The sequence below is a fragment of the Equus asinus genome, chromosome 13 (genome assembly GCF_041296235.1).
Source record: "Equus asinus isolate D_3611 breed Donkey chromosome 13, EquAss-T2T_v2, whole genome shotgun sequence".
Classification (NCBI taxonomy): domain Eukaryota; kingdom Metazoa; phylum Chordata; class Mammalia; order Perissodactyla; family Equidae; genus Equus; species Equus asinus.
In genome coordinates, this window is record NC_091802.1 from 19,791,947 (window position 1) to 19,813,465 (window position 21,519).

Below are 21,519 nucleotides of genomic sequence, written 5' to 3' on the forward strand. Positions count from 1 at the left end.
TTATTCTCTAGTCCCTGCCTCCTCCACTCTAGGTTCCAGGGAAAGGTTGGGAGGAATAAACAATTCAATAGCACTACTCCCCTCTAGGAGTCATCAATCCTCTCCTTTTATAGGTGGTGCCCAAGGTGAAGGTCCTACAGAGGGACATCCTGAGGCAGTGCAAAGAAGAGGTTAGCATCCAGGTATGCACAGAGCCCTGGAAAGGATCCTAGGAAGAACTAAACCATATGTGGAGAAAGCACCTTTCTTGTCCAACTGTCCTGCTCTTCCTGGTTCTCCCCCCTCCCTCTGCTTCAACCAAAGTAGATCCTGAAAAAGTAGCCACCAGCAGAGTTATTCTAGGTCCTGCCAGGGAAATCTCTCTGGCACGTTCATGTGTTCCTTAGTATTATGCTGGTTATGGGATTATCGGGCAAGCCATCCCAACTATTTAGTGCACCTGAACTGAGAGGTGGGGCAGCAGCTCCTTTTCTGTACAACTAGGTAAATCCTGATTTTTTTGGCTGCCTTTATCCTCAATGACCCTGTTCCTCCCTAACTTCCTGTTTTCTTTGTCCCTAGCGACAGATCAACCATCCTTTTGTACATGGTTTGGGGGACAGCTGGCAGGGAAAACGGCACCTCTTCATTAGTGAGTGACTGGCTTCTCCTGATTCCCATGGGTCCTTCTACCATACTCCCCCTCTGAGATTATGAATCCCTTTGGCTTGTTCTAATTTTGCTCTGTTGCCCGTCTCATAGCAATTCTCTCTCCTAAAGGGAGGGGGAACAGCAGGTGGCATCAGTTTGGGCAGAAGGCCTATGATGCCTTGAGCCCAGGCACAGTAGCCCCCAAATATTGCCTAGACTTCTGGTGCTTTGCAGTGTGCAGCTACTGCAGCACAGATCTGTACTCCCTGTGGTCTGCTGTTGGCTGCTTTGCTGAGGCTTCCATCCGCCTTTTTGCTGCTGAGCTGGTCCTGGTACTGTGTAAGTGAAACGAGTGGTAATGGAAATGAGGGAAGGATTAAGGGGAGGGGGACAGAGAAGATAATTGATATTAATTCTGGAGGTCAAAGAACAGGGATAGGGATGGGGTGGGGGCTACCAGGGAAATCAGAAAGGGCAGGAGACCTTCAACACACCCCATGCTTGCTGTCATCCACAGGCTATCTCCATGACTTGGGCATCATCCATCGAGATGTGAAGGTAGAATTAAGTGCCTTTTCTCTTTGTCTGAGGAGAGGCCTCAGTAAGAAGTTCCAACAAGTCCGAAGGCAGGGGGGATCTGACAACAGTTGACTTTGGGGGACTTATGGGTGTTAAGTGGCCCTCTAAGTACAGACTTGAATGCTGACTGGGCATCTTCTTCAGCTGGGGGGTATACAGGATGAAAGAGAGCTTAAAGGAAGAGGATGAATAATAACTTCTCATCTGTGATTTTTCAGATGGAGAATATCCTTCTGGATGAACGAGGTAAGTCCTTTTCTTTTCCTAGCCCCCGAATGAGAGGTACTTCAGTTTGGGAATAAAGTATGGCTGATGAGGGGTTGAACAGAGTGGTGTTGTTACTTTATCTTTCATAGGCCATCTGAAACTGACAGACTTTGGTTTGTCCCGCCATCTGCCCCAGGGATCTCAAGCCTATACTATCTGTGGCACTCTTCAATACATGGGTAAGAGAGAGGCTAAAGCTGGTGGGTAAGCATTGGGCAGGAGGATAGCCAACAGATAGCAGTGACAAGTATCTTTCAAATCTGTAGCCCCAGAGGTCCTGAGTGGAGGGCCTTACAACCATGCTGCTGATTGGTGGTCCCTAGGTGTTTTGCTTTTCTCTCTGGCAACTGGAAAGGTGAGAGAATGGTAGTGATGTTGGCAGAGAAGAGAGAAGCTTTGCCCTGTGGTGGGAAGAAGGAAGACCTTAGGAAATCTTGCCTTATTCCTACTAAGGAATGACACCCCCCTACCCATTAACTCAGTTCCCAGTGACTGCAGAAAGAGATCACGTGGCCATGTTGGCAAGTGTGACCCACTATGACTCTGAGATCCCAGCTTCTCTTAACCAGGGGCTCTCACGTCTGCTCCATGAGGTAAGGGTACTCCACGGGTGAGCACTACTTTCCATCTTGACTACCAAACCATTCACTCTTTCCTTTTCCTATCATTGAAGTGATATTTCCCTATTCCTCAGATTAATTTTTTGGGTGGGGCTCCAACTTGATCAAGTAGCACCTCACTACTTGCCCTCTAACCAGCACTTCAGATTTCATTCCAGAGTTCCTGATCCTCCAGATCTCTTCCCTATCCATAACAGATAAGTGACTTCTGAGACAGTGGGCCAGTACTGCTGTCTTAAGAATAGAGTTCCTTTATTCCCTCCTTTACCCCCAAATTAGCCTGTCTCCCTTTTTACAAATCTTCTACTCATTAGGATTCTTCTTCCTGCCCTCCACAGCTCCATGAACTTCTTTCTCCTTTTCCAGTTTCTTTTTCCTAGCCCAGTCCCTCATCCTTCATGCTCTGTTTCCCTTCAGCTCTTATGCCAGAATCCCCTCCACCGTCTGCGTTACTTGCATCACTTCCAGGTCCACCCTTTCTTCCGGGGTGTGGCCTTTGACCCAGAGCTCCTACAGAAGCAGCCAGTTAACTTTGTCATGGAGACACAAGCTACCCAGCCCAGCCCATCGGAGTCCATGCTCTTCAAGGACTTTGACTGTAACCTGGAGTCCTACCTGGTCCACCCCAGCCTTGCTTGAGCCCCTCTACTGTATTTTGGGGCCCATGTGGGAAACTGAGGATCTTCTCCACTGCTAACTGAGTATGACCACCTTAATGATTCAGTTTATTTTTACTTTGTAGCCTCTTACCATTCTGTTCTTCTAGACGTTGTACCAGAGTTCAAATCTTGGGCATTCTGCTACTGGCAGCCAAAACTGGCCCTAGCCCCTCTCCCATCGCACAACTCACCTCTCAATTCAACATCTCAGATAAGAGTGTTGACCTTTGCTTTATTTATCCAGTGCTCATACCCTGAAGCTTTCAGCCAGAGGCTTATTCCACTTTTCCCTTGTTTCTCTGCCATGTTTTCTCTCTTGAGCAATAACAACACTTCATGGGTTCCCAATGTGCTATTTATGTGTTTAATAGACTTGTCAGAAGCAGTATGAATGTTTTTCAAAGGTCTCAAAAGCTGGCATTTCAACCCCTAAATATGTAGCTTAAAATATAAGATCTGGGGGCTCAAAGCCAGTTTGTAATAAATCTAATTTTTAAAAATTTAAAAAGTGAATCTAATAACCTGATATGAGGAAGAGAATAGGAACTGAAACATGGGTGGGTTAAATGTCTTCTCTAGGGGTAACTGGAATAGCTGTCCAGTTTTTTTCCCAAACAAAACCTCTTCGAAAGACATAAGGATTCTGAAACTGGTCATTTCCCTAGACAGCCCAGGATTCAGTTTCTGATGGGCAAACCAAGGGATTAAGAGGCATGACATCAACTTTAAGATTTAAGGTTAGAGATGTATCCCAAGAACCCTTTTTTTAGTAAGGGAAATCATCTGGACCTTAAATTTGTATACATTTCTGGATTTTATGACTTCTTTCATTTTTCTTAAACTAACTTCTCAAAAGCTTCAGTTTTATTATTCTTCAGTTATATGTGATCTCTCTTTCCAGACCAAAGAGAGTCTGGAAAGTACTTGGTGTACTTCTATTTATTAATTCTGTCCCTGGATTAAATCAGATTTTCCCTATACATAGCTGGCATTTTATTGACACAGTTGCTTTTTCTGGATTGTACTTTGGCAATCCATATGAAAATCCCTGTGAAACTTAATTGCTGTGGATATGTAAATGGTATTTATCATTACAATTCATAATATTCTATTTAAGGATGCATGGGTGAAATTTTTCTCTGAACACAGTTGTGCTTTTCCTAAATTGCTGTTTGGTTTTTACCTTGGGAAGACACTAAATATTCAACTGAGTGTATTTTTCTCTTTACATTGATGCTAGACCACTTAGGGCTCAATTTATGACCCACTTCCAGCAAGTGTTTAGGACTTCATGTTATATATTTTGTGTGCTAGCCATGTTCTTGGTTCCAATCTTCCTTTATTTTCATTTTTCTGTTTTAATCTTTTTTATCTTACTATACTATCTGCATCTTTGGAAGCCTTTTTGGACTGAGATTGAGATATAGATAAATAAAAGAATGTATCCTTAATCCTTTTGATTATCTCATTTGTTTCTCTTTAGACACTTTTTTAGCTTTTTCGCATTTTCTTTAAGTTGTAGTGACCAGAATTGCACATTGGATAAAAACCCTGAATACTAGAAATAGGAATTAATGGTTTATAAATAGCAGTTGAGTACTAAATTGGAATTTAGAAGACCTGGTGCCTGGATCCACCAATAATTATCTCAGTGTCTTTACACAAGTCATTTTAACCTCTTTGGATCCTAGTTTCCTATGTATAAAATGAGGGGGTTATAACCACTGGTTCTTAATAGTGAGGGATGGGTTTCAGATTTCTGATGCTTTTTCAAAGGGCAGATGCAGATGATTTTAATGATACTGTGTGTCTGGCCCAGTGTTAATTAATGTTCGAGTCACCCAACATTTTATAGCCTCTTTGGTCACAGTAGCATATTGGGTTAAGGTCTTTAGGAATGGTTAATATAATGTCATTAGGGTCCCTTTCCTAGGTCATATTAGATAGCTTAGAGACCATGATCATGTAAGTGTAGTTTGAATCATTTCTTACCAAATGAGGACATTTTTAACACATTCTCTTCAGTGAGTGGTACATTACAGCAGCGATTCTCAGGGTAGACTGGAAGGCGTGATAGAAAATCAAAGTTTCAGAAAGTATAATTTGAAAAAGCACTGCCCCTACCCCCCAGTTTTGTTATGCTCATCCCATTCATTTGTTCACTTATTCACTGACGTAACAAACTGGTAATCTCAATTCCTTGGTTACTTAATAGAGTCTTCAATGTAAAAATCTTGTCGAAGCTTTTTAAAAAAATTAAAAGCATATTCATTGCATTGTTAACCCCTGTTATGGGCTGAACCATGGCCCCCCCCCCCCCCCCAATTTGTATGTTGAAATTCTAAGCCCCAGTACTTCAGAATGTGACTATATTTGGAGAGAGGGTCTTTAAAGATAGAATTAAGTTAAAATGAGGTCATATGGGTGGGCCCTAATCCAATATGACTGGTGTCCTTATAAAGAGGAAATTAGGACACAGACACCCACAGAGGGAAGACCATTTGAAGCTACAGGGAGAAGACAGTCATCTACAAGCCAATGAGAGAGGCCTCAGAAGAAACCTACCCTGCTGACACGTTGATCTCAGAGTTCTAGCCTTTTGTGAATTGTGAGAAAATAAATTTCTGTTATTTGAGCCACCCAGTCTGTAGTACTTTGTTATGGCAGCCCTAGCAAACTAATATATCCCCTATGACGAGTTCTAACAGATTAATCAGGAATTATTATTTTATTTGCAAAAATGCATGCAGTCGTCTTCACTATAGGTTGGTTTTGCTTATATTCTGAGAACATATAATTATTTTAGATTTCATTACAGAGCCCTACTGATTAGCAGCGGTCATACTGCCTCCTTTGTTCAGTACTTCATCGTACACAGTAGCAGGTCTGGTAATTCCAGTTTCATCCTTGAGTTCACTCAACTGCCTGGTGGATACTTCTCAGAGTTGCTGATTTGGGTTATGTAATTTGATTTTTACAAAATAATCTCTAATCCTAAAATTTAAAAACTACAATTGCTTAATAGTTGGGCCCCTACTTCATATTATATACAAAATTTAATTCCAGATACATTAAGGATTTAAATGTGACCATCAAAACATTAAAAATCTCAGAAGAACATTTGGGAGACTAGACCTACAATCAAGGTATGGAAGAGATACCTAAACCAAGACAGAAAATGAAAGCACTATAAAAGAAAAAGAAAAACATATTTACATAAAAATTTGATGACTGAATGACTCAATCAAGATAGGAAATCCAGATGATCTAAAAGGAAAGATAAACATCTTTTTTTTCCCCCTCAAATCCCCCCAGTACATAGTTGTATATTTTTTAGTTGTGGGTCTTTCTAGTTGTGGTATGTGGGATGCCACCTCAACATGGCCTAATGAGCGGTGCCATGTCCGCGCCCAGGATCCGAACCAGTGAAACCCTGGGCCGCCGAAGCAGAGTGCGTGAACTTAACCACTTGGCCATGGGGCTGGCCCCCAAAGATAAACATCTTGATCACATAAAAGTTTTATCTTTGTTTGGCCAAAGGTATCATTAATAAAGTCAACAAACAAAAAACATCTAGAAAATTTTACAATGTGATGACAGGTAATGTCTGTAACACAGAACTCTTAAAAATTAGAAAAGAAAACTAACCTATTTTTAAAAAAGTGCAAGGAATATGAAATGACAAATCAATTAGATCTATATGAGTTGACTTAGAAGCGCTATATAAGACATTGAATGAGGAAAAAAATGCAGAAGTGTAAGAAATAATGCCATTTTTGTAAAGGACCAATACCTTTTTCCTTTCCCTTGTGTATGTATGTGAGAGAGAGTGAGAATGTGAAAAAGGGAACCTGGAAGGGAGAGAGGAGTAATACAAGTGGAAAGAGAGAGGGAAAAAAGAAAATGAAGGCACTAGCTCTCAATTCCAGAGACCCCAGGCTGCACATCAATTAATTTTTGAGAAAAAAAAAAAATGTGTACGTGTGTAAATGAAGACAAAACCTGTGTGTATGCATATATGTTTTTATAAAGGTTTACATGCTATTGGTTACCTCAGGTAGGTAGAATGAATGGGGGAGGCTTTGCCTTTAATACGTCTTTCCATTGAACTGTTTCACTTGCTATAACAAGCATCCATTATTTTTACAATTTTTTTTTTCATGAGGAAGATTTTCCCTGAGCTAACACCCCTGCCAATCTTCCTCTATTTTTCAGTATGTGGGCCACCAGCACAGCGTGGCTGCTAGCAGAGGTAGGTCTGTGCCTAGGAACCGAATCTGGGCGGCCAAAGCAGAGCATGCTAAACTTGACCACTAGGCCACTGGGGCTGGCCCTATTTTTACAATTTGAAAAAACACCAAATTATAAAAATTATTATGCAAAACACCACCAACAAACCAATTCTGTTTATGTTACCTATTTACATCAGTATTTTCTCTCTCATCTACCCCTCCATATCGCCCTCCTAATTTGCTGCTGGAAGCACCATATCCCTTGGCTACTCACCCAGCAACAAGGATTAAGCACTCCAGTTCACACATTTCTATAATACAAGCTTTTACTCCTGGCACTTAAGAGTTTTCTGTCTTGGTTTTTCTGCCACTTCCCACTGTTGTTTTATTTGCTGGATCTTTATTTTTTTTTTTAAAGATTTTATTTTTTTCCTTTTTCTCCCCAAAGCCCCCCTGGTACATAGTTGTATATTCTTCGTTGTGGGTCCTTCTAGTTGTGGCATGTGGGACGCTGCCTCAGTGTGGTTTGATGAGCAGTGCCATGTCCGCGCCCAGGATTCGCACCAACAAAACACTGGGCCGCCTGCAGCGGAGCGCGCGAACTTAACCACTCGGCCATGGGGCCAGCCCCTTGCTGGATCTTTTTGATTGACCAGAAGTATACACATCTTCTGATTCCCTCTGCTGAGTCTTGGGCAATCCCAGACTCAAATCTGTGCTTTTTCTTTTTTTTTTTTTTGAGGAAGATTAGCCCTGAGCCAACATCTGCCACCAATCCTCCTCTCTTGCTGAGGAAGACTGGCCCTGAGCTAACATCTGTGCCCATCTTCCTCTACTTTATATGTGGGACGCCTGCCACAGCATGGCTTGACAAGCGGTGCCACGTCCACACTGGGGATCTGAACCGGCGAACCCTGGGCAGCCAAAGTGGAATGTGTGCACTTAACCACTGAGCCACCTGGCCGGCCCCAAATCTGTGCTCTTAGGTTGTCTTTCTCAGTTTTCCATTCAAGCAACTGTTATCTCTAGTGCCCTCAGGCGGGGACCATTATGTTTTTCGAGCAGTGCCATCCAATAGAAATATAATAGAATGTAAGCTTCATAAGTAATTTTAAATTTGCTAGTAGCCACATTAAAAAGAAACAGGCAGGGGCAGTCACAGCAGTTAAGCACGCACATTCCACTTTGGCGGCTCGGGGTTCGCTAGTTCAGATCCCAAGATGGACCTACGCACCTCTTGGCAAGCCGTGCTGTGGCAGGCGTCCCACATATAAAATAGAGGAAGATGGGCACAGATGTGAGCTCAAGGCCAGTCTTCCTCAAAAAAAATAAAAAGATCTTATTTTATTTCTTTCACACAAAGCCTTCGAAATCTTGTTTGTGTTTTACACCTAGAATAATCTCAATTTGAACCAGCCACATGTTAAGTGCTCAATAGCCACCTGTGGCCAGTGGTCATGGTGTCGGACAACAGAGTGCTAGAGGAGCCCATCCCCTGCGGGCCCTACAGCTCCTAACAGATTATGGTTCCTCCTCTTGGGATTCTTGCCTTTTCCAAACTCATTAAGACTTCAGAGTGTAAACAAGACGCTGTGAGTGTCCAAAGGAACACACTTTATTATAAACTATAACTGTGAATAACTTACCCTTAGGCTGTTTCCAAAAATCAGTTGATCCCACCGTCCACAGCTAGGTTTCCCTCACGGAGGGGCCTGAAGCGCCGGGGGAACGCGGGAGTCGGTGGCGTGGGTTGGACTGTCCTCTGCCATCTACCACCCGGGGGCACGGCTCAGCTCCTGCGTCTGTGAAACGGAGACGTTTGGAGGATTAAAGGGGTTCATATAGCTAAAGCGTTCGGAAGAGTGCCAGCTGCACAATAAACGCGCAATACACGTTAGCTATGCTTCCAGAACACTTGTTGCAGCCCCTGAGGTAGGTCCCAAGAAAACGCGAGAATTCTGAAGAGGCTAAGTTACAGCGCAGGTCGAGCAGCGCGTGTGAGGCCATGTGAGGCCCTCACGGACGCCGGAGCTGTGCGCGGGCCGCCCAGGCCTAAGGGGGCAACGCTGCGCTCACCTCTCCCCTCCAGACGCCCTGCCGGCTCCCTCCAGTCAAGGCCGAGGCGCGAGGGAATAAGGGAAACCTGAGGAGAGACTTCCCGAGGCCAGCCTACGGACACAACTTTTCCGTCAGAGTGGGCGGGGGGGTCTGCCGGAAGCAGGAGGGATGGACTCCTTGACTCTCCAGCTACCTGCACACCGCCCCCAAGGGGAGGCCACAAGGCCAGCCTCCGGCCTGGGGCGCGTGTCACCCTCCCGCCCGCATCTTCCGTGCGGGACTCCTAGCGAGAGCGCGCGCACCGCGGGCCGCTCTGGGGCGGGGCCTGCGGCCGGGTTCTGGCCCGGAGCGGACGCGCCAGCCTGACGCGCTCAGGCTCCGCAGCCAATCGGGAAGCGCGGTGCAGGTTCAAATAAAGACGGCGGGTGAACATGGCGTCACCCCTTGGGTCTGGGAGGTGATCGACCTGCGTTTTGTGTTGAAGATGTGGCGGGTGAAAACACTGAACTTTAGCCTGTCGCCTTCGCCTCAGCCGGTGAGCGGGAGAGCCTCCGGGGGAGAGAGCTGGGCCGGGGCTTCGGGGGCGGGGGGCTGGCAGTGCCGAGCGTGCGGGAGGGTTGGGTCGAGCCTGGGGGCGGGGGCATGTGGGGTCTTTTGTTTGCCCAGCAGCTTGAGCGCGACTGGGTTCGGGGCTACTCTTCTTAGTGCCCCGGGAGGAAGGCGGGCTGGCAGAGCCAGGCTTTCTCACCCTCTTTCTTTCTCAGGGAAAACCGGCTGTGAGAACCCCTCTCCGAGAACTTACCCTGCAGCCCAGTGCCCTCACCAGCTCCGGAAAACGGCCCCCGCTCTGCTCCTCGCTCACTCCATCCCTGTGCAAGCTGGGGCTGCAGGTGAGATTCGCCCGGCCGGCTTCTCGACTGGGCTCTTTGCCGAGGCCGCGCGCTCAGAGGAATAGAGGGCCCGGGCTGGAACGTAATTAATAACGATAATGAAGTCTTCTACCTCAGTGACATCCATTTACAGCTATTCGGGCCAACAGAGAGGTGCCCTAGGGTGGTTAAAGGAAATCCACGGAGAACCCGGGCCTCTATTTAGGTGTTAGTTTTTATCCCCTCCTCCCCTCCTCTCCCGTTCAGTCTTTCCTGAACTAGTGAGAAATACTCTCACTTTGGTTGGTGGTCTCCCTCTACTATAGGCTCACTTATGGAGAGGTCACTCAGCTGCAAGAGTGCGGCAATGTCCATCCACTCCAAGAGGCAGTCATAACTCTCCTGGGATCAAGTTACACCACTGGAAGGCAGGCTACTCGGACCACCTTAGTTTAAACCAAACCCTTGTAGAATTGCCCTCACTGAGTTGTACTTTTGTCAAAGGTCTTGAGAGAAGTAGTCATGTAGAAACTGCTTTTCACTTGCTATAAAACTTGTCAAGGAAGGAGACTGACCCCTCTCTAAGGTTCTTCGAAGAAATATCTTTTAGAACTTATTGTCTAGGAAAATTATCTTTCTGGAGAAATTGCTATTTTTTTTTCTTTCTGATAGTGAGAACTGTGTAGTTTACTATATTTTCCCTCTTGCACTGGCTTCTAGAAAGCTCAGGGTCAAAGCTCAGGGTCAAATTTGACCATCAGGTATAGCTACCCTTACTCCTTGAAATGGGAAGATTTGGTTCCTTTTTCTTTACCATGATTTTGTATTTCATTAACATGTTGTAAACATCCACCTATCTGTTCTTTTTCATGCAGTCTGAATTATTTTTCGAAGGAGATGGGGTATAAATAAAATAGGTTAGAGGAAGAAAGAAGAATATGTAAAAACAGATGACAGCCTGAGTAACAGATGTATGAGGGTAGCAGTCTTTCTTGAAAGAGCTCTAACACCTACTGTCCAATAGAACTTTCTGGAATGATGGTAATGTTTGATAATCTGTGCTGTCCAATATGATAGCTATTAGTTACATGGCTATTGAGCACTTGAAAGGTGGCTAATGTGATTGAGGAACTAAATTTTTAGTTTTAATTTAAATAGCCACATGTGGCTAGTGGCTACTATGTTAGACAGTACAGCTTAGGTAGAAAAGAAATAAGTACTGAGTGGGAACTGATCTTCATAGAACCTATAGAATTTAACCACAGCCGTTTAATCCGAGTAGCAGAATAGACTGGAATTTAGGTCTTCCTGCTCTTTTTGGGGGGTTTTGTTTTTTTTGAGGAAGGTTAGCCCTGAGCTAGTATCTGCTGCCAGTCTTCCTCTTTTTTTTTTTTTTTTTTTTGCTTGAGGAAGGTTGTCCCTGAGCTAACATCTGTGTCCATCTTCCTCCATTTTGTATGTGGGATGTTGCCACAGCGTGGCTTGATGTGCAGTGTGTAGGTCCATGCCCGGGATCCAAACCTGTGAACCCCTGGCCGCCAAAACAGAGTGTACGAACTTAATCACTATGCTCCCAGGCCAGCCCCCATCTTAACTATTTTTAAATTCACAGTATATTCTCATTGTTAAGTATATTCACATTGTTGTGCAGCTGTTCTCCAGAACTCTTTTCATCTTGCAAAACTGAAACTGTACTCATTAAATAACAACTTCCCCTTCTGCCCTCCCCCAGTCCCTGGCAACCACCTTTCTACTTTCTGCCTCTATGATTTTGACTACTTTAGTACCTCATATAAGTGGAATCATACAGTATTTGTTCTTTTGTGACTGGCTTATTTCACTTAGCTTAAGGTCTTTAAGATTCATCCACGTTGTAGCATGTATCAAAATTTCCTTCCTTTTGAAGACTGAATAATATTCCATTGTATGTATATACCACATTTTGTTTATCCATTCATCTGTTCATGGACACTTGGGTTGCTTCTACTTCTTGGCTATTGTGAATAATGTTGCAATGAACATGAGTGTCTGAACAGCTCTCCTAGACCCTACTTTCAATTCTTTTGGGTATATACCCAGAAGTGGAATTGCTAGATCATATGCTACTTTTACTTTTAATATTTTGAAGAATCTCCATACTGTTTTTCATAGCAGTTGCACCATTTTACATTCCTACCAACAGTGCACAAGGGTTCCAGTTTCTCCACATCCTCACCAACTCATGGGTGTGAGTTGGTATCTCATTGTGGTTTTTATTTGCGTTTCCCTAATGATTAGTGATGTTGAGCATCCTTTCTTGTGCTTATTGGTCTTTTGTATATTTTCTTTGGAGAAATGTTATTAAAGTGCTTTGCCTGTTGTTATTTTTTAAAATTTTATTGTTTATTTTTTTTGAGGAAGATTAGCTGTGAGCTAACATCTGCCACCGATCCTCCTCTTTTTGCTGAAGAAGGCTGGCCCTGAGCTAACATCCGTGCCCCTCTTCCTCCACTTTATATGTGGGACACCTGCTACAGTATGGCTTGACAAGCGGTGCCATGTCCGCACCCAGTATCCGAACCCATGAACCCTGGGCCGCTGAAGTGGAACATGCTCACTTAACTGTTGCACCACCAGGCTGGCCCCAACTTTGCCCATTTTTAAATTGGGTTATTGTTGTTGTTGAGTTGTAGGAGTTTTTATATATAGTCTGGATATTAATCCCTTATTAGATACATGATTTGCAAATATTTCTCCTTAAGTGATTTTTTTTTTTTGAGGAAGATTAGCCCTGAGCTAACTACTGCCAGTCCTCCTCTTTTTTGCTGAGGAAGACTGGCCCTGAGCTAACATCCGTGCCCGTCTTCCTCTACTTTATACGTGGGACGCCTACCACAGCATGGTGTGCCAAGCAGTGCCATGTCCACACCCGGGATCCAAACGGCGGACCCTAGGCTGCCGAGACGTGGAACGTGTGCACTTAACCACTGCGCCACTGGGCCGGCCCTGTTAAGTGATTTTTTTTTAAAGGAATAAATAGGAACTTGGTAAACACAGCAAAAACTTTAAGTTGCACTTTTGCATTTCTAAAAGTCTGGTTTGTATATTTAGCTTCTGGGCAATTTAGTGCAGGCTCATTTATGTTTTTTATAATCATATATCTTTAATTATGTCTTTTATCACAATAGTGCTATAACCATACGTTCTACCTTGTCTAATATTAACATTGCTGCCTCTGCTCTCTTTGTTTGCTTTTGCCTGGTCTCTTTGCTATCCTCTTTATTTTCTACTTTTCTTTTAGCATTTTGAAAGAAAACCTTTAAAAAATTGAAATAAAATACATGAAGGTACATAAAAAGTAGAGGTTAACAAATTTGTATAAACCACAAGTCATTGTAACCAATACCCAGGTCAGTAAATAGGACATTGCCAGAATATCAGAAGCCTTTTATAGCTCAATCTTATGTTTTAAAGTTTCGGCCACTGTTGTAAATGAGAAATTTCATGTAAGTCTGATTTTTTTTTTTGCCTAAATAATTGGTCATTCTACCTAAAGCTTCTAAAATAGTTTTGTCTACCTTGTAGTTCAGAAATTGTATCTTTTCTTGTCAATCCTGCTTTGAACTTGGTGAGCCATCTCAATATGCAAATTCAGATCTTTCCCTTTTTTGCTGAGGAAGATTTGCCCAGAGCTAACATCTGCTGCCAATTTTCCTCTTTTTGTATGTGAGCTGCCACCACAGCATGGCCACTAACAGACGAGTGCTGTAGGTTTGCACCCAGGAGCTGAACCCAAGCTGTCAAAGCAGAGTGTGCAGAACTTAGCCACTAGGCTACTGGGGCTGGCCCAGATCTTTCTTTACCTTAGAGAAATTTTCTTCTAATATTTATTAATCAGTGCCTCACCTATATATGTTCTCTTTTCTCCTGGAACTTCTTTTATTCACACGTTCGGTTTACTGGATTTATCTTCTAATTCTCATAGCTTTTCCGTCAGATTTACATTTCTTTGTATTTTTTGTCTTTGCTTTAAGATATTTCTTCCACTTGATTGTCCAGGCTAATAATTCCAATCTCAACTCTGACCATCCTCTTCAATTTATTTTACTGAAATTTTTTGTTTAAAAGTAGTATTTTTAATTTCCGGAAAGTCTTTGTGTGTGTGTGTGTGTGTTGTACTCAAATCTTACGTACTCATATTTTTTTTTTGGTTCAGATTGTCATGTTTCTCCCATCAGCTTTGTTTTCTTAGGGTCTACCTTTTGTAGCTATCTTAGGGTTTGTCATTTCTCTGGCTACTGGATCCACTTAAGTACCTTCATATTTACCTTTTCTTGTTCATTGAGTCTCAGGACCAGCAACCCTGCAAGTGGTAGAAGGCACAGTGGTCTTTGTCCCTGAGACCAGCATTTAGGGAGGTTGTCAGTCCCTTACTAGGGCACCAGGAGGAAGTCTCTCTGCTCTCCATTCTCCTCTGCTACAAAGGCTAGAGCTCTTCAAATCCCAAGGGTTGAATGGATTCAATGTGTTCAGGACACCCTCTGCTTTTGGGGCTAGGGAGACTAGGTCACTGGTGCAGGTTGATGTTGTCCTTTTTCTCTAGGGTCCATGGGTCTCTGATGGCCAAGTGCCCTCCACCGCTGGTCCCTAGTTTCTCATCTGTTCCAGAAATGTAGAAAATGTTGTACCAACTCTAGATTGTGACAGAGCCTAGGGACTCCAACCCATTCTCCTAGAAGTGGATTGGAGAGGCGTGGGGTCACATTCAAGCTACTATCTCTCCATGATATGGATAGATTATCTCAGCTTGTTTATACTTTAGTCTGGTTCACTTGGAAGGACGCAAAATGGCTACCCAGCTTTTCTTTACCTGCTTTTGGGTTTCTTTAGTGAGCAGCAGGTCTTAGCCAAGTTCTTACCTAAGCAGAGGTAATGAAAATCCTTTCTTTTTTGAGTTAGGACAGTATCCTGGACCCATAATTGTATGTTGGGAACCTGAATTGACTGCCTCAGTCAACTACTTTTGTTTCCTTTGGCAGGAAAGCAACAGCAACTCATCTCCACTGGATTTTGTCAATGCTAAGAGGAAAGACTCCCCTTCAGAACAGTTCAGCCATCCCTCAAAGTGGCTAGAAGCTTGTCAACATGAATCAGATGAGCAGCCCTTAGATCTGATTCCCCAAACCAACTCTACTCCCAGAATATGTGAGGAAGCAGTAGATCCAGTGGACGACGATGTGGTTAAAACCATGGTTCTTATACCTTTTCCAGTAGGGCAGCAGCAAGACATTACGCTTGAGGCCCATTTAGATACAATGGCAGAGACAAACAGCATCATTCTAAATGAGCCTTTGAGGCCAGGAGATCTGCTGAGAGAGGGAGTGGCACCTTGCATGGAAGACAGCTTTTCAGAAGTTGTTCCTGCTATGCCTGAGAAACCTACATTTCAGGATCCTCCATCTCATCTCTTGGAGTATCCACCAAATCCCTGTTCTGAGCAACAGCTACCCTTCTCCAAGGAAGGCCTGATGGACAGAGGGACTGAGGCTGTGCCTGAGGACTTAGTTCTTTCTGAAAGTAATGCTGTCTTGCCTTCCTCCATGCTCTGGCTTTCCCCTTCAACTGCCTTAGCAGCAGATTTCCCTGTCAGTCATGTGGACCCAGGGGAGGAAACTATAGAGCACAGAGCTGTAGAGGGAAGAGAAATGAGCTTTCCCACCACACTCCCTGAGGAGGCTGAATTGGGAGATCAAGCACTTGTCTCAAATATGGAAGATATTCTGCCCACATGCCTTACCCCAAATCTAGGAGAAATGGAATCCCAGGTGGCTCCAGGCCCAGCAGTAGAGGATGCTGGTAGGATTCTTATCTCTGATACAGGGCCTTGGATGTCCCCATTGGCCTGGCTGGAAAAAGGTGTAAATACTTCGGTCATGCTGGAAAATCTCCGCCAGAGCTTATCGCTTCCGTCTGTGCTTCGAGATGCTGCAATTGGCACTACCCCTCTCTCTACTTGCTCCGTGGGGACTTGGTTAACACCTCCAGCACCACAGGAAAAGAGTACGAACACATCCCAGACAGGCCTGGTGGGCACCAAGGACAGTACTTCTGAGACAGAGCACCTCTTAAGGGGGTAAGTGTCCCTATATCCTTGTGCCTCCTGGGCTCCATTAACCTAGACCTTCCACTCCTATCCGGTCCCCTCTCTTCTCATGTTCTCTTCCTGCTGCAGCCATCCTCCAGATCTGACTGCCTTATCTCGACATGACCTTGAAGATAACCTGCTGAACTCTCTTGTCATTCTGGAGGTTCTCTCCTGCCAGCTGCGGGACTGGAAGACCAAGCTGACTGTCCCTCACCCAGAAGTTCAGGACAGTAGCACACAGACTGATACCTCTCCCAGTGAGGTAAGAGGGTTCCTCCCAAAGCTTGGAGGGTCCCAGTGGCCCCTCTTCTTCAGAATTTAAGCTGATAAGCAGCTAGAGGACAAAGGAGACTCCTTAACCACAGGCTCAGTATTGGAATATGTGTAGGGGCCGGTCCCGTGGTCAAGTGGTTAAGTTCACACACTCCACTTCGGCGGCCCAGGGTTTCGCCTGTTCAGATCCTGGGTGTGGACATGGCTGCTCATCAAGCCATGCTGAGGTGGCATCCCACATGCCACAACTAAAGGACCCACAACTAAAAATATACAACTATGTACCGGGGGCTTTGGGGAGAAAATCTTTAAAAAAAAAAAAAACAAAGAACAAGGGGCCGGCCTTGTGGTGCAGTGGTTAAGTTCGCACGTTCGGTTTGGATCCCGGGTGTGGACATGGCAGCGCTTGTCAAGCCAAGCTGTGGTGGGCGTCCCACATATAAAGTGAAAGAAGATGGGCACGGAGGTTAGCTCAGGGCCAGTCTTCCTCAGCAAAAAGAGGAGGATTGGTGGTAGATGTTAGCTCAGGGCTAATCTTCCTCAAAAAAACAGACATAAAATCACAAACCATAAAGGCAAAGGTAATAAATTTGGAAAAAAAAAAAAAAAAGAATAAAAACTGAGGATCTGGAAAATGCCTTAAAGCTGTGGGTACTCACTATACCCCAGTGGTATGTCAAGACTTTCTAAGAGAATGTAAGCAAAGAAAGTTTTGAAGAAGTCAGTTTCTAGATCTTCATCTTCCAGATGTCTTCTTCACTGATTTTTTTCTTTCTTACTTCCCCATTCTCAGTTGCCCTTGTCCATTTTACCAAAGAAGAGCATATTTACTACCTATCCTGAATCTTACATTGTCAAGGGATAACAATCAAAGGACAGAAAATATTTGCGTACTTGCTGAGAAAGCAAATGACTGCATAGATTATATAACGCATCGTTTTTGCATGCTTTCAACAAAGTTGAAGGAAGACTAATTCTGTCAGTGGATCATTAAAAATTTCTGATGAAAGTTCACTGTGAGATTTTTGGTATATGTCTCCAAAGGAGCTCCTAGAATTAGGTGACATGCCCTTATTTCCTTCTTCTATTCCTACTTATTCCCATTATTTATGTGAAGAAGATTTCTTAGTGCTTACATCTATCAGAATGGAGAATAGGCATGGAATTGTTGCTTAACCATATCTTACTGTAAGAAATATAGTTATCCACAGACACATGAACTAATAAGGGGAGGGAAGCTCTATCCATTTCATTAATAGATTATTCCCAGGAAAATTTTACTAGGTATGTTTATAATTTTATTACAAATTATAATATTACAATAATAAGTATATAACTGATGAAAATATTTCTCCATCCAAAAGAAAGTTTTTTCACTTAAAGTCTGTAGTGAGAGGAATTTAAAAGAAATTTTAATTTAAATTTAGATGAACTTTTGTTGTTGCAGACATACTGATTAACATTTTAAAATATGAAAATATATTAAAATAAAATGCAAGGAATAAAAATATAGGTTCAAGAAAAAAAAGGGATGATATAAAATTTCTGACCGTTAAAGAAGAGCTTATTCAGGTATTTTTTAAAGGTGTCAAATAGGTATTAAATCATTATGGTATATGTAGTATTTATACCATTGGATATGTTTAAGAGTAATTTAACAGTTTTATTTCAAACTTTATAATTTTGTTAATATTTATAATATGGTGGAAATTACAGCCTTTGTAACATTTTGAACTTAAGGGTACTCAGTCTTTCAAAATTATTGTAGGAGATATGAGAGGAAAACAATTTAAAGACCACTGTTCTAGAGGACTCTAGCTGTGACAACACAGGCTGAGGAAGGAGGGGAATGATGTCATGGGAAGGAATTGAGAGCCTCAGTATTGTGGCTGTTGAGGTAATAGATGGCTGCTGCTAAGAGGAGATGGTCTCCAAGAGCCTAAAGACCTCCTTTGGGTTGAAAATATCCTCAAAATAATGACTTTACCTTTTGCCAAAATCCTGGAAACCACAGGCTCCTCATTCCTATAGCTGCTCAATTTCTCTCCTGTGTTTTCTTATCTTTGTATCCTTTCCCCTTGTTCTTGGCATTCTCTCCCATCCCTGAGTCGGCCTTGTAGCCTCTTCCCCTCAAGCTTGCCAGATCCCTTTGGAGGCCACTGAAGCAGAGCCAGAGGGGAGATGACAGCCCCTTTAGCCATTCCCTATCACAGCGCCATGTCCTTGCCGCTTGGCTGCCTCCCTCACACTAATCTCATCACCTGCCTGACTGCCCAGCTCTGAACAGTATGTGCACCCTGTCCAGGGCTCGTGGGGTGTTCCGTGCCTTACTGCATGGTGCAGTAGGGAATGTTGACTGCTTTGCTGGGAAAGGGAGTGATGAACTCTAAGAGACTGCCTCCTTGAGTCCAGACTGCCGCAGCATCGTGACTCAGCACTGCTACTCCAGCACTGGATTGTTTTCCCAGATGATGGCTGCCTTTCAGCAGTAATAATAAGGCTCCCCCTTTTCTCTCCGAACTTGAAAGTCTTTCTGTGGCTCTGCTGCCTTTGAGATCATATTTACCTACTCTACATCCCACACTAAGATTTTTATCTGCCCCTAGAAAATGCATAGAGAATGAGAAAATAAAAATGACTAATAAATATTTGAGATTACCATTACTGATAATCAAAGAAAAGCAAATTGAAACAGTGAGTTGCTGTTTTCTTCTGACAAAACAGCAAAGAATAAAATAGATAATGCTGGTAAGCATTCTCCTATTGTCAGTAGGGTATAAATTGGTTCATCCTTTTTTGAAGCCAATTTAAGTGAGACCCTTAAAACAGTTCAAACTTTTTTCACCCAGTAACTCCACTTCTAGGGCTATATCCTAAGGAAAAAGAATTCTGCATAAAGATAGCAACTTGTTTTTTTTTAAATAATGAAAAAAATATGATACATCCATAAGATGGAATATTCCATAGTCATTTAAAAGTATGTTTAATGAAGAGTTTTTAATAACATGGGAAAATAAGTTTAACATAAGTTTATGGTTTTTAAAGAAAGGAAACCAGAGTTCAGATAACCTCTGAGAGGCTTTGAGGTGAGGTAGAGTACCAGCAGAAGTTAACAATGGGTGGTACTCCACTTTGATAGGTTCTCCTAAAGCAGATATCCCAGTCTCAGGCTATTCCAATGAGGGAAGTGAATATAAATTCAGGGCTAAATAACAACGTGAGTATAATAGAATTAAGTAATAAAAGCAGGACCCTAAATTTATTTATATATTATAATCTCACTTGTGGTTTTTCTGAAATATTACTGTATTTCATCAAATCTAAGACACTGTCAATATTAAGATATATCCCAATTTCAGTGGTGTTAAAATGCAGAAAGACAATCATCTTAGAATTTATTGAATATAGTAGTTTCTGTCTAAATCAGTAGTCTATTAACTTTTTTTTCCCCCTGACACCTGAGGGAAATAATATACTTATCAGTTAGAGCAAATCCCTATAGCAAGGAAATCTGGTTTGGAGGTGTGGCAAAAGCTCTTGCAGTGGCTGCTGTACTGTTAGTTAAGAATCACTACTCGAGAGGCAGGCCCTGTGGCCAAGTGGTTAAGTTCACACGCTCTACTTTGGTGGCCCTGGGTTTCGCCAGTTTGATTCCTGGCTGTGGACATGGCACTGCTCATCGGGCCATGCTGAGGCAGCGTCCCACGTGCCACAACTAGAAGGACCCACAACTAAGAATATGCAACTATGTACCTGTGGGATTTGGGGAGAAAAAGGAAAAAAAAATCTTTAAAAAAAAAAGAATCACTACTCAAGGTGGTGAAATTATTGATTTTTTTCCATTTTTTTCGCTTGTGTATTTCAAAAATTTTACAATAAACATATATTATTCTTATAATTAGGGGAAAAAGTTATAAAAAGGAACTTTTTAGGGGGCTGGCCCCATGGCTGAGCAGCTAAGTTCCAAGCTCCGCTTTGGCGGCCCAGGGTTTCGCCAGTTTGGATCCTGGGCTTGGACCTGGCACTGCTTATCAGGCCATGCTGAGGCAGCATCCCACATAGCACAACCAGAGGCACTCACAATTAGGATATACAGCTATATACTGGGGAGCTTTGGGGAGAAGAAGAAAAAAAAGAAAAGAAGATTGGAAACAGATGTTTGCTCAGGTGCCAATCTTAAAAAAAAAAAAAGGGATTTTTTAGATATCTTTGGATTTTTTTTCTGACTTGGCTTCATCAAGCTGTGAGCCCATTCCTACTTTTAATAGGAAAGGCTCCTGTATCTCAGTGGGTGGCAGGGGAGATGGGGTGCTGGTGGTGCATGTTGCCTATGCAAAAGGAACAACTCTGTTTCTCTGCCTAGATAAGTAAGAAACCTCAGCATCTTCAGGAGAGCCAAGAGATTGGGCAAGCTCTTCAGCAGGCCAGGAATGTCATGGTAAGTGTGGATTGACCTTATACCACCGCTGGGTCTCATGTGAAGATTAAGAATGGAGAATCCTAGATGGTTAGCAGATGGTGGTACTCTGTCATGGTAGGGAAGGGAGGTTTCCAGATCTTCATTAAGGACATCTTCTCCTTATTGGGAACTTGAAATTGGGGACAGTGGCTTTCCTCCCCAGTGTCCCTGCTTGCTTCCTGCTTAGTGACTTTATTTGATCTAGCCTCACCATCTTTCCGTCTACAGCAATCATGGGTGCTGGTCTCTAAAGAGCTGATATCCTTGCTTCACCTATCTCTGTTGCACTTAGAGGAAGATAAAACTACTGTGAGTCAGGAGGTAAGCAGCATAAAGGTGAAGGCAGAGGCCTCTGGTGGGACTGAAAGCCAAAAAAGGGAATCAGACAGGGTCTGATTCTTGTCTTGTAGTCTCGGCGTGCAGAAACCTTGGTCTCTTGCTGTTTCGATGTGTTGAAGAAATTGAGGGCAAGGCTCCAGAGCCTCAAAGCAGAAATGGAGGAAGCAAAGCACAGAGAGGAAATGGCCCTCCGAGGCAAGGATGTGGTAAGGGGTCAGGCTTTTGTTCCTGGATATGGGAAGTCTCTTTCTCTGGGTTCTTGCAGGAACGCAAATTCACTTGAGACACAGATAGGTGGCCTGAGAACTGCCTGTCCTGGGGAATAAGAAAACAGACTACTGATGTGGTGGATAGTTACAGCTTTTTGTGCTATTTCTCTCTTCTGCCCACTGTGTTCTTGCAATCTCTTC

General features: G+C 43.3%; 2 protein-coding genes and 1 long non-coding RNA gene across 6 annotated transcripts in view; 2 read left to right on the forward strand and 1 right to left on the reverse strand.

The window, feature by feature from the left end:
- RSKR (ribosomal protein S6 kinase related) overlaps nucleotides 1-4,206 on the forward strand; it is a 5,228-nt gene extending 1,022 nt beyond the window's left edge. Inside the window, exons 4-12 of one of the 3 annotated variants that reach the window (XM_014862087.3) lie at nucleotides 114-182; nucleotides 562-631; nucleotides 865-969; nucleotides 1,148-1,188; nucleotides 1,428-1,455; nucleotides 1,566-1,655; nucleotides 1,743-1,831; nucleotides 1,959-2,069; nucleotides 2,514-4,206. In XM_014862087.3, the coding sequence (XP_014717573.3) occupies nucleotides 114-182; nucleotides 562-631; nucleotides 865-969; nucleotides 1,148-1,188; nucleotides 1,428-1,455; nucleotides 1,566-1,655; nucleotides 1,743-1,831; nucleotides 1,959-2,069; nucleotides 2,514-2,735 (825 nt within the window). In that variant the 3' untranslated portion in view covers nucleotides 2,736-4,206. The remainder of the gene's footprint in view (nucleotides 1-113; nucleotides 183-561; nucleotides 632-864; nucleotides 970-1,147; nucleotides 1,189-1,427; nucleotides 1,456-1,565; nucleotides 1,656-1,742; nucleotides 1,832-1,958; nucleotides 2,070-2,513) is intronic. The other 2 variants (XM_070482708.1, XM_070482709.1) reach the window with 2 other exon arrangements.
- Nucleotides 1-9,204, reverse strand: part of LOC123276437 (uncharacterized) — a 24,022-nt gene extending 14,818 nt beyond the window's left edge. Inside the window, exons 1-3 of the long non-coding RNA XR_006512894.2 lie at nucleotides 9,064-9,204; nucleotides 8,634-8,789; nucleotides 4,748-4,816 (exon numbers count right to left, since the gene is read on the reverse strand). This is a non-coding gene — a long non-coding RNA (uncharacterized lncRNA). The remainder of the gene's footprint in view (nucleotides 1-4,747; nucleotides 4,817-8,633; nucleotides 8,790-9,063) is intronic.
- The window catches only part of SPAG5 (sperm associated antigen 5), a 20,135-nt gene continuing 7,577 nt past the window's right edge, over nucleotides 8,962-21,519 (forward strand). Inside the window, exons 1-7 of one of the 2 annotated variants that reach the window (XM_014862085.3) lie at nucleotides 8,962-9,580; nucleotides 9,810-9,935; nucleotides 14,933-16,026; nucleotides 16,126-16,300; nucleotides 20,675-20,749; nucleotides 20,999-21,091; nucleotides 21,181-21,315. In XM_014862085.3, coding sequence (XP_014717571.1) covers nucleotides 9,530-9,580; nucleotides 9,810-9,935; nucleotides 14,933-16,026; nucleotides 16,126-16,300; nucleotides 20,675-20,749; nucleotides 20,999-21,091; nucleotides 21,181-21,315 — 1,749 coding nt within the window. In that variant the 5' untranslated portion in view covers nucleotides 8,962-9,529. The remainder of the gene's footprint in view (nucleotides 9,581-9,809; nucleotides 9,936-14,932; nucleotides 16,027-16,125; nucleotides 16,301-20,674; nucleotides 20,750-20,998; nucleotides 21,092-21,180; nucleotides 21,316-21,519) is intronic. The other variant, XM_044746068.2, reaches the window with a different exon arrangement.